This window comes from Schistocerca piceifrons, chromosome 9 (assembly GCF_021461385.2).
Source record: "Schistocerca piceifrons isolate TAMUIC-IGC-003096 chromosome 9, iqSchPice1.1, whole genome shotgun sequence".
In the NCBI taxonomy this organism is placed as follows: domain Eukaryota; kingdom Metazoa; phylum Arthropoda; class Insecta; order Orthoptera; family Acrididae; genus Schistocerca; species Schistocerca piceifrons.
Genome location: NC_060146.1, coordinates 196,817,800 through 196,830,568, shown reverse-complemented (window position 1 = coordinate 196,830,568; position 12,769 = coordinate 196,817,800). Strand labels below are relative to the sequence as shown.

General features: G+C 42.3%; 1 protein-coding gene across 1 annotated transcript in view; it reads right to left on the bottom strand.

The window, feature by feature from the left end:
* Positions 1–314: 314 nt before the first annotated feature.
* Positions 315–12,769, bottom strand: part of LOC124716850 — a 74,116-nt gene continuing 61,661 nt past the window's right edge. The window contains exon 6 of the mRNA XM_047243403.1: positions 315–1,898. Coding sequence (XP_047099359.1) covers positions 334–1,898 — 1,565 coding nt within the window. The 3' untranslated portion in view covers positions 315–333. The remainder of the gene's footprint in view (positions 1,899–12,769) is intronic.

The window sequence follows — 12,769 nt, the reverse complement described above, 5'->3', positions numbered from 1 at the left end:
GTAAGTGTATACTAAGAGTAGATTCTGTTGCCTTCACTTTATAGAACGGCACTTAAAGTAATTCGCGGTTAACATTAAGTTCTTGTACTATCTTCGTCTTTGACATAGTCTAATATCACAAAATTTATCTTGTTTAATTTGTGAAGTGCACGTTAATAAGGTATATATGTGTAAATCTTTAACCTGTTGGGTAGAAGAAATAGAGACTTACATCTTATTTTCATATAGATATAATTTTATTTATTAATTATTTAAAGTCATTGCAGAAATGAAGATCATATTAGAAAATAGGGAAGCAGTTTTACATGAATCACAGTAATTTTGTCAAACCAGCTAGCATCTACATTGATAACTTATGACAGGGTTTAGCACAACGAAGACAATCCTTGGAAAAAACATACTCGTGGAGATTACAATGTGGATTCCGCAGCCGCGGCCTGTACATTGACTCTGTTTTGCGAGATTTCTCTCGGCAGATGAACACAATTCTTGTCCTGGACCAATGACATCGGGGTTCCACCATGCTAATAGTCTCTCCCTGAGCAGAGGGAGAGTTGCATTGTTGCAAACGAATAAAACGAAAAGCAGTGGACCCTGTACCATCGTAGCCATATGGACATAGTACACGTACTGTGCTATGCCTTGTGCCTGGTGGAAGCCAATTCTAACAGTCGTGCCTATGCCACTTAAAGCGACAGTCTTAGCTGACATGTAAAGAATTAGTGTCTTTGAGCCAAACGCCTCTTTACTATAAATTTTGAGCTGCCGCATGGAATTACGAGTACGTCGGTACATGTATCCCACCAGTCCAAGACAAACTATATTGTAAGTTACTGACAGAGAAATTGCGACGATGAATATTATACGACTGTGCAACAGGTAATATTCGCTCGTTCTTTCCAAAGCAATGGTTGCCACCAGTACTACGCTCCAGGGTATTAGCGAACACAACAGCTGACGGCGGAATACCTTCCTCGCTTCAGCACGATCTAGGTCGCTAGGAAGCCTGAGGTGACGAACGCATGCGTACATTTGATAGCAGAATGAGTTGAGCCAGATACAGTTCAGAAGAGTTAGTGCGCTATCAATCTGCACCGTCGCTGATAAGTCAGGTACACCTGCCATACGATACAAGACCTCAGAAAACAAGATCTGGACCATACCTGTTATCTGAAAGGACAAGAATATCTTTCCGGGCAAGTTACGTAAATTGGGAAGGTACACGTACACTGCGGCAGTCAAAAATCGGAACAGAATATTCACTGCTACAAATGTTATTTCTAAAGGTTCTAAGCCGTCGATTTTAAAATCCCTGTACTTCAAGGTGCCACTGTTTAGACTGTCTTTGTAGCTCAGTATTCTGTTTGTCGGCTTGTCTTTGTTCTGTATATTATATACACAATATGGTGAGTAAAATCCACGGTGGTCCATTAGGGAACGACATGCCTCGAGATAAGTTGTGGAAGCAAAATCGCGACACTTCAGCAGGAGAATAGCCCTGCAAACAGAGCAGACGGCGTCGGTTGCATTGAGTTGCGGACAGGGTTGGTCGTCAGGACCACCGAAAACGCAGCGGGCATCGCGCACAGAATGAATCATACTAAAGGGGACATCCTGGCAAATGCTGACCGAGTTGACAGTCATCCAGGCGAAGAGGCAGAGGTTGACGTTGGCCCTCTGCGTGTAGGCCAGGTAGCTGGTGACGGGTATGTGGGGCGACCCCTGTGACAGGTCGTGCCACAGCTGCACACGGCACTGCTTGCGCCGCTTAGTGGTTTCCGGAGGCAGGTCTTCCAGTGGGCACGTGGGGTGGTCCAGGGCGTTGGCCAACAGCTGCATCCAGCCAGTGTCCACGGACAGCGTAGCGTTGCTTTTGTCCTCCAGCTGCCACTCCTCGCCTGCAAGATCAATGACAGCAGTTGGGTGGTGGTTGTCGTCGTATGCTGAATGTGCCACAAATGCGGGCAACTTTCCACCATAAACGGTTATCGTATTATGCATGTCGCTACCAAACAATCCCATATATGAGTATCTCAACAAAGCACGTCATTCTTACACTGCCAGCTGGTGTGAATTGAATAAGTGTTCTTCAGTATTCTGAGACACTTACGATGATTATATGAAGCTGGCATCTGTTCCCGAAAGAACATTTACCACTGATCACCGTGCAGCTTCTCTAGAATAAATTGATAATTAAATCTAAACCCTTAGCTGTCAATAGGTGTTGTTGATATACATCAATGGGGACACCTGAAGATATGTGCTCTGACCAGGAGTCAAACCCGGGATGTCCTGCTTACATTGCAGATGCTCTATCCGTTTGAGCCACCGAGGGCACAGAGGATAGTGCGAATGCAGGGACGTATCCCTTGCACGCTTCCCGTGAGACCCATATTCCCAACTGTCCACAACCTACATTCGTAGTGTTCCTAATATGAGGGTCACTCCAAAAGAAATGCACACTACTTTGTTTAAATCCATCTTTTATTCTACATGTCTGAAAGTTTCACAGTGTGTAGATACATTCTTTAGGAACAATATTTTCATTTCTCTACATAATTTACATCCCTCTCAACTGCCTTACGTCATCTTGGAACCAGCGCCTATATACCTGCACGGTAAAATTCTGGACCAACCTGTTGGAGCCATTGTTTGACAGCGTGCACAAGGGAGTCATCATCTTCAAACCTTGTTCTACGAAGAGAGTCTTTCAGTTTCCCAAAGAGATGATAGTCACATGGAGCCAGGTCAGGACTGTAGGGCGGGTGTTTCAGTGTTGTCCACCCGAGGTTTGTGATCGCTTCCATGGTTTTTCGACTGATATGTGGCCGTGCATTGTCGTGTAACAGCAAAACATACTGCTTTTGCAGATGTGGTCGAACACGACTCAGTCGAGCTTGCAGTTTCTGCTGTGTCGTCACATGCATCAGAATTTATGGTGGTTCCTCTTTGCATCATGTCCACAAGCAAGAGTCCTTCGGAATCGAAAAGCACCGTAGCCAAAATTTTCTAGAAGAAGGTGTCGTTTTAAATTTATTTTTCATGGGTGAATTTACATCATGCCACTCCAATGATTGCCTCTTGGTCTCTGGTGAAAAATGAGGGAGCCATTTTTCATCACCTGTCACAATTCTTCCAAGAAATTCATCTCCACCACTCTCGTACTGTTCCAAAAGTTCGCTGCATAGCGTTTTTCTTGTTTCTTTGTGAGCCACTGTCAACATCCTGGGAACCCACGTGGCACAAATCTTTTTTAACGGCAACACTTTCAGTATTGTGCAAACACTTCCTTCCCTTATCCCAACGTAGCGTGACAATTCGTTCACTGTGATGCGTCTGTCAACAGTCACCAATTCGTTAACTCTCTGCACATTGTCTGGAGCGTGTGCAGTACGAGGCCTGCCGCTGCGAGGACAATCCTCAATGTTGCCGCGCCGGCTTTCATCACCTAACCTGCTTGCCCACCGACTAACTGTACTGCGATCGACAGCAGCATCTCCGTACACCTTTTTCAACCTTTTGTGGATGTTTCCCACTGTCTCGTTTTCACAGCACAGGAATTCAATGACAGCACATTGCTTCTGACGAACGTCAAGTGTAGCAGCCATCTTGAAGACATGCTGTGACGGCGCCACTCACGGGAACAGGTTGAACCAAGTTTGAAAACAAGCGGGAAGGATGTATCTACACACTGTAAAACTTTCACACATGCAGAATGAAAACTGTATTTTTACAAAAATAGTGTGCATTTCTTTTGGAGTGACCCTCGTAGATATTTGCCCATCCAGTGGTATCTGTTCTTTCGGGAACAGATACCATCTTCATACAGTTAAAGGCTACCTGGCCATTTACCTCCTTCTGTGCGAATGCGCACACTTTGCCCGAACTCTTACTTGACTCGTCAGCTTAGGCTGGCGCGAGTAATGAGTGAATGGGCAAATACCTATTAGGAACACTACGCATGTAGGTTGTGAACTATTGGGACTGTGGGTCTCACAGGAAGCGTGCAAGGGATAAGTCCCTGCAGTCGCACTATCGCCTGTGCCCTCGGTGGCTCAGATGGACAGAGCGTCTTCCATGTAAGCCGGAGATCACGGGTTCGAATGCTGGTCGGGCCACACATTTTCAGCTCTCCTCATTGATGTATATCAACAACACCCGTCGGCAGCTAAGGGTTTCGATTTATTTGTCATTTCACTTAGGTTGAAGTTGTTGTTTGTCGTATTATGTTACTATCCTGAAACTTTCTATGCTGACAGTGAAAAGGTGACCAGTATTAAATTAATTTTAATTACGGTATGGGTGTATAAATGTAGACTAAAGAATCAACTTGCTTAAAATAATGAAGGGTAATCATTCAATCACTAGAAAGAAGGAAACTCATCGTCCACATACTATGAGCTATAATTTTGTACCGCCATTTTTGCTCTATTCTTCACAGCTGCAACTGCTAGTTTCAACAATCAATTCTAATTACGCTGCAGTCCTCTTCTAAACTTTACAGGACTTATTAATTCGTACTCTTTCAATATTAATATTTGTTAACATGTCATTTAATGTTTGGAATAAATCATAATTAATTATTCATGTTTTGTAGTAATAAGCAACATCTGTTGTTACGTAAATCGCCTCAAAAACTGTACCTGATAAGAAAATTACAAGCACAATTGGTGCACGTTCATATTCAAATACTATCACAGAAAAGCTTGCAGAAACTCTTGAACTGATAAGGGCTGTCGAAATCACGTGTTGTTGTTGTTGTGCTCTTCAGTCCAGAGACTGGTTTGATGCAGCTCTCCATGCTACTCTGTCCTGTGCAAGCTTCTTCATCTCCCAGTACCTACTGCAACTTACATCCTTCTGAATCTGTTTAGTGTATTCATCTCTTGGTCTCCCTCTACGATTTTTACCCTCCACACTTCCCTCCAATACTAAATTAGTCATCCCTTGATGTCTCAGAATATGTCCTACCAACCGATCCCTTCTTCTAGTCATGTTGTGCCACAATCTCCTCTTCTCTCCAATTCTATTCAGTACCTCCTCATTGGTTATGTGATCCACCCATCGAACTTTCAGCATTCCTCTGTAGCACCACATTTTGAAAGCTTCTATTCTCTTATTGTCTAAACTATTTATCGTCCACGTTTCACTTCCATACATGGCTACACTAAATACAAATATATTCAGAAAAGGCTTCCTGACACTTAAATCTATACTCGATGTTAACAAATTTCTCTTCTTCAGAAACGCTTTCCTTGCCATTGCCAGTCTACATTTTATATTCTCCCTATTTCGACCATCATCAGTTATTTTGCTCCCCAAATAGCAAAACTCATTTACTCCTTTAAGTGTCTCATTTCCTAATGTAATTCCCTCAGCATCACCCGATTTAATTTGACTACATTCCATTATCCTCGTTTTCCTTTTGTTGATGTTCATCTTATATCCTCCTTTCAAGACATTGTTCAGTTCAACTGCTCTTCCAGGTCCTTTGCTTTCTCTGACAGAATTACAATGTCATCGGCCAACCTCAATGTTTTTATTTCTTCTCCATGGATTTTAATTCCTACTCCGAATTTTTCTTCTGTTTCCTTTACTGCTTGCTCAATATACAGATTGAATAAAGTCGGGGATAGGCTACAACCCTGTCTCCCCCCCTTTCTAACCACTGATTCCCTTTCATGCCCCTCGACCCTTTTAACTGCCATCTGATTTCTGTACAAATTGTAAATAGCCTTTCGCTCAATGTATTTGACCCCTGACATATTCAGATTTGGAAGAGAGTATTCCAGTCAACATTGTCAAAAGCTTTCTCTTAGTCTACAAATGCTAGAAACGTAGGTTTGCCTTTTCCTAATCTATTTTCTACGATAAGTCGTATGGTCAGTATTGCCTCACGTGTTCCAACATTTCTACGGAATCCAAACTGATCTTCCCCGAGGTCGACTTCTACCAGTTTTTCCATTCAACTGTAAAGACTTCGTGTTAGTATATTGCAGCTGTGGCTTATTAAACTGATAGTTTGGTAATTTTCACATCTGTCAACACCTGCTTTCTTTGCGATTGGAATTATTATATTCTTCGTGAAGTCTGAGGGTATTTCGCCTGTCTCATACATCTTCTTCAATAAATGGTAGAGTTCTGTTACTCCAGAATCCCATAGGGAATTGTAAATGCACAGAGTGGTCTAATAGGGCACAGGTTAAATTATAAATTATTCGTAAAAGCGCTGCACACGACAAAGTATGGTCGCCCTACAGTGTCCTCAGTACAAGATGAGCTTGCGTTTTTACACCACACTGAAGTTGTCAGCCATTTCGCATTTCCTATCGATATATGATTTGAGGTCCATTCTTAAGAACTACGAGGGTTGGAACTTTAATAGAGGCAAATATTTATTTACAACTTACACAAAGCAGACACATGTTTGCAAGTTTTCCTGTCCTTGTGTATAACCCCTTGCCAGCAATGTGGAAGTCGTAGGGCACATGCAGCAGCGCCAGATGTGTTGATACACCGAGTGGAGCGGTCTACTTCCTGACGAATCTCTGTGACAGTTCTGAAACGAATGCCATAAAGAGGTTCCTTCATCTCAGGAATCAAGCCCCATCGATCGACCAAATCAGTCGCAAGCTGTGCCACACGAGACCGGACATCCTCCTGCAAAATGATGGGCGGATCTGTGCAGAAAGTGTAGCCACTTCTTTGTCTAAGCTGTTCATTTTTGAGACACAGCCTGCAAGCCACCACAGTCCCAGGACTTAAGCCCTTGTGATTTCAACTTGATTCCTAACATGAAGGAAGCACTACTTGGCAATCGTTTCAGACCTGTTACAGAGATTCGGGAAATAGACCGCTCCTCTCGATCTATCAACACAACTGGCGCTGCTAAAACTATCCTACAAGTTCCACATCACTGACAACTGGTTACACACAATTCTGGTGACTACTCTGAAGGACCGTAAAGCTTTGAAATATTTAACAAGTTTGTTTGTGTGTACACCCTGCGTAGAAAGCATATAAATACTTATTTTGTAAATAAAACTGCCTTTTCCTGCTGCTAGTTACTTAATTTATCCCATGCGCGTTTCGCCTTCTCCTGTTCTAAGGCGTCTTCAGTGGTATCTATGACGACACAGTTTTGTAAGTTTTAGATTATTAAACAGATCACTTCGTGATTTATTGTAAAAAAAAGTAATTACTGGAGATTTGCTGATCTGCGTTTCCTCACATCTGGTCTGAAGGTCGCACTACCACTTTTATCACTGCCGTATAATCACATCTTTGTGTTCTCGCCTTCCACAACCTGTTCACCATGTTTCTCTCTCTTTTTCGTGGTGGAATATTGTTCTTTTGCCACTCTATACAACTACTTCGTCGTCCACTGTTTTTCACAACGTAAATATTGCGACTCCATTACGTGTTTCATCTTCTTTGGTATGATTACCTATTTGTTGCCAACCTAACGAAGTATATGTTCGAGAGTAACTTCTATTTACGATCTTTATACCGTGTGTGTGTGTATGAGTGAGAGAGACTTTATAACTCACATACAGTCGCTGAGTGCATCCACTTTCCGAATGGAAGGTAACCTGAGAATTGAGGTAATTACTTCTACGGCAAGGGATCGTGACAGAAAGACAAAACTTTCAATTAAAGCCGGAAAACTTCGACTGAGAAAATAAATGACCATCAAGAGAGACGGCAGAAACAGAAGTAACAAATGAAACTGGCAAAAGAGATCAGAGCGGTTCTAGGCGCTTCAGTCTGGAACCGCGCTACCGCTACGGTCGCAGGTTCGAATCTTGCCTCGGGCATGGATGTGTGTGGTGTCCTTAGGTTAGTTAGGTTTAAGTAGTTCTAAATTCTAGGGGACTGATGACCTCAGATGTTAAGTCCCATAGTGCTCGGAGCCGTTTGAACCATTTGAAAAGAGGTCAGAGCAATTAACAACCCAGAAGTGACATCACATAGCGATGTCGATATTAAAATAGTACTAGGTGACGAAACCAAAGTCAGTATTGTGTCGTCAGGGACTGGAAGTCCATCAGGCTGGCACAGAAACAAAAGTTCATGATCTAAACAAATGTTAATGGGGTGATTATTTGTCAACTACGATGAATTATACCTTAGCAATGTCGGTTTAAAAATGGTACTCGATGACGAAACCAGAGTCAATATTGTGTCGTCAGCAACTCGCTATCGACCAGGTTGGCTAAAGAAACAAAGGCGTGTGATCTAAAAATTGTTAATAGGGATGATTATTTATCAACTACGGTGAACTATACCTCGGTGTGGTTACAAGTATCGAGAAAAACACATCGCAAGTAAATGTATTGGGTAAGTCCAATATGAGCTGGAAGTGACCTGCTGCAGAAGATGAACTTTGATATGACGTTGGAAATGCAGTAGAAGGGATTTCTGAGTCCAAGGAACTATCAACACATGGACTTTGACTGATTCTGTATTGCCAAAATAATTTTTAATAGCCATATAAGGTAACTGCTACAATACATTAAACGATTACACGTATGAGAAAAAAAAAACACGCACCACGAAGGAATTATCCGAATGGGACAGAAATTGGTAGATGTGATATACATGTAAAGATCAGGAAAATTGGGGTATTTATTCAAGAGCAATAGCTTCCGAAATTGAGCAAATCAATTACAATCTTTGCTCCTTATGTAAGCATTTATTCGTCTTGGCACTGCACTGACTGTTAGAGTTGTTGGACTGCTCCTGAGGGATATCGTGGCAAATTTTGTCTGATTGGCGCGTTAGATCGTCAAAATTCCGAGATGGTTGGAGGGGCCTGTTGTTGTGGCTGTTTTGTTGATGGAGAATTCGTGTTTTGGGTCTTGAACGTAGTAACCCAAGAGTGTTACTTTATTGTGTTAGATCCTAGTGTATATCCACGGAAGATTTGCTTGTTCCTACAGCGATAATACGCCCTAGCGTTTTTTAGATATAGACCACGAACACTGAATGTACCACATAGCTCTCACGTATTGTTGTTGGTCGTGTCGAGTGACCACTCAACCTAGGGACTGTAATGGGACGGCTAATGTCAAAACCTGCAGAACGTGTGAACTTTGAACAAATGTAAAATTGTGTGGTTAAAAGTGATGGTGGCACCTAGTTCCTTTTTTCCTTCTTTTTTGTTTTGTTTTTTAGTGCTGTCCGTCAGTGGTATTGTAAATTTTTTGCTTGTACTCGTACGCTACTCCGATTTCGGTTCTACGGCTTATATTTGAAACAAAGAGGAAAGGCGTTAGTTGGAAAAAGTCGTCCTAAGGAAGGCAAAGATAATCAACATTTTCTATATAATTGTAACTGCGATGAAGTTGTCATAAAGAGATTAATGAAGTTACGACTGTCTAGTTGTCAAGAGGAAAACTGTTATTCTTAATTGAAACTAAATGAGAAGCATACTTCGGATGTTCTATTCGAATAATTCGTTTATTACAAAAAGTTCTCTTAAACGGGAAGATACACAAAAGTGTAAAAAGTTACTTTTTTTGATCGCAACAGAAAAATAGAAGAAAGCCAGTAAAGGTGGTGAATTACATCGGTGGTCTTAGTTGTAACGTAATCGTGATACAGTATCAAACAGATACAACAGAAGATAGTAGTTTTCGCTGGATCTAACTTTCTTTACGAAAAGGGTTTACTTAAGTAAATTTACTATTGGAACTGACACACGACCGTAGAGCGAAAAGTTTTATTTTCGGTATAGAATCCATTATTAAATTTAAAGGAAATTAGCCTATGTAGACAGCACGATTTATTTATGAAAGGATACGATAGATAATTCACAGTGCAATCAGCTTTAAATGGTTATAAGTTTTGTATATCAGTGCAATTAATTCCAACCAGCTAGATTTCATGTTACCCACACGTTTCTCTAACGCGAGCGCTTCCGTATACATTTTCCCATACTTTGAAATTCACGCATTCATATGAGAATTACTTATGAATTAGGGAATCCCTTATGATAGCAAGACAGTCAGATGCGTCAACATTAACAGTGGTTATACGTATGTTATTTCAGTTAGAAGCTACACTGAAGAGCCAAATAAACTGGTGCACCTGCCTAATATTGGGTAGCACAACCACGAGAACAAAGAAGTGCCGCAGCACGAATTTGCATGGACTCGAGTAATGTCTGAAGTAGTGCTCGAAATACCTGACACCATGAATCCTGCAGGGCTGTCCCTGAATGCGTAAGAGTACGAGGGGGTGGAGATCTCTTCTTATCAGCTTCCCAGAAATGCTGAATAATGTTCACGTGTGGGGAATTTGGTGGCCAGCGGAAGTGTTCAAACTCAGAAGTGTTCTTGGAGTCATTGTGTAGCAATTCGGGTTATGTGGGGTGTCGCAGTGTCCTGCTGGAATTGCCCAAGTCTGTCGGAATGCACAATGGACATGAATGGATGCAGGTGATCAGACAGGATGCTTATGTACGTGTCACCTGTCAGAGTCGAATCTAAACGTATGAGGTGTCCCATATCACTCCAACTGCACACGCCCCACACCACTACAAAGCCTACACCAGCTTGAATTCATGAGGTTGTCTCCATGCCTGTACACGTGCATCCGCTCGATACAATTTGAAACGAGACTCGCCCGACCAGGCAACATGTTTACACTCATCAGCAGTCCAATATCGTTGTTGACGGTCCCAGGCTAGGAGTAAAGCTTTGTGTCGTGTATCCATCAAGGGTACACGAGTGGGCCTTCGGCTCCTAAAGTCCATATCGATGATGATTAGTTGAATGGTTCACACATTGACACTTGTTGATGGTGCAGCATCGAAATTTGCAGCAATTTGCGAAAGGGTTGCACTTCTGTCACGTTGAACGATTCTCTTCAGTCGTCGTTGGTCCCGTCCTTGGAGGATCTTTTTCCGGCCGCAGCGAAGTCAGAGATTTGATGTCTTACCGGATTTCTGATATTCAAGTTGTTGTGCTGGCAGAAGAGCCAACACCGTGTTAGTAGTGGAGGCCGAAATGCACGCGTTTTAGCTCACGCAGGCTGGCGTGAGGAGGGAAGAACTATACTAACGTGAGGTCTGGAACATGACGAGGAATTAGAATTCAGAAAGCGGACGTAATTAGTTTGATACTTAACCTTAATCCATTAATGATGAACGTCGCTCTTGACGGTACATGAGTCACAATATTACCTGTTCAGAAGACATAGTAACTGAATGTGGCGCCTCGCTAGGTCGTAGCAAATGACGTAGCTGAAGGCTATGGTAAACTGTCGTCTCTGCAAATGAGAGCGTCTGTATACAGTGAACCATCGCTAGCAAAGTCGGCTGTACAACTGGGGCGAGTGCTAGGGAGTCTCTCTAGACTAAACCTGCCGTGTGGCGGCGCTCGGTCTGCAATCACTGATAGTGGCGACACGCGGGTCCGACGTGTACTAACGGACCGCGGCCGATTTAAAGGCTACCACCTAGCAAGTGTGGTGTCTGGCGGTGACACCACACATGTCACACTCGTGAAATGGTCATACTAGAAAATCCACAGTTCGTCGCTACCTCGGAGATGACGTGTGCTGTCGCTCTTGCGCCGACTATAACACTACGTTCAGACTCACTTAAATTTTGATAACCTACCACCGCTCTAACAACTGCGCCAGACACTTGTTGTCTTTTATAGGCGTTGCCAACCGCAGCACCGTACTCTGCCTGTTTACATATCTCTGTAATTGAATACACATGCCTAGACCAGTACTTTAGCTCTTCTATGTATTTTCTAGTACCTAGTTGCACAGGGCTAAATGTAGTACGTCATAAATCGTGACTGATTACTGAGGCAGCCTAGTACACTGTGTTTCGGTGGACAGAGCCCTCTTTCTCAACTCCATGCAGTCACATGAGAGTCGTTGAGAACGTTCCGCACTTGTTAACACACATCCACACAGATATTTCTCAGATTTACTGTAGTTCAGAGTAATGACATTTATATCAAAAATATTGGCAAGTTGTCTTGTGCAATTAGCTGTCTACATCTACATGCTTACTCCGCAAGCCACAGTACGGTGCGATGCGTAAGGACGCTTTACCGCAGCTAGTCGTTCTACTCGCAAAAAGAACGAGGAAAAAACGACTATGTATGTGCCTCCGTATCAGGCCTAATTTCTCATATCTTGTCTCCGTGGTCCCTACGCGAAATGTATGCTGACGGCAGTGGGATCGTTGCGCAGTCAGTTGCAAGCGCCGGTTCTACAAACTATTCAATTAGGGGCCGAAATGTCGAAACATTATTAATTAACTGTTAAATTAGAGATCGAAATTTTATTCATTAAATAAAAATGGAATCTATGGGATATATTATATATAGTTCATGTATGAGAAATTTACAAAACAACACTAATTAGAAGAAGCCGTTTGTATATAGGGCACAAAAAATATCTACACAAAATTTTAATGCGCTTAGAAGAGATAGAAACACTTCCTTGTATGACATAAATGTCACAGGTGGACCATTTGCTTGATAGCTGTCCATGAAGATTTATGCCAGGGGTAGCCAACATTTTCACCTACTGGCCACTTTCGTATCTCTGTTACCAGTAACATTTTCTAGCCACCCACCTGTTCCATAGTAACGATTACATATGAATTAGGAAAATAACTCTACTTCGTAAAATTTATAAGGCATAGTTACAGGAACTTAAAACATATAAAATAACTAATTACCAAATACACAATGCGATCAAAAGTATCCGGGCACCAGGCTGAAAATGACTTACAAGTTCG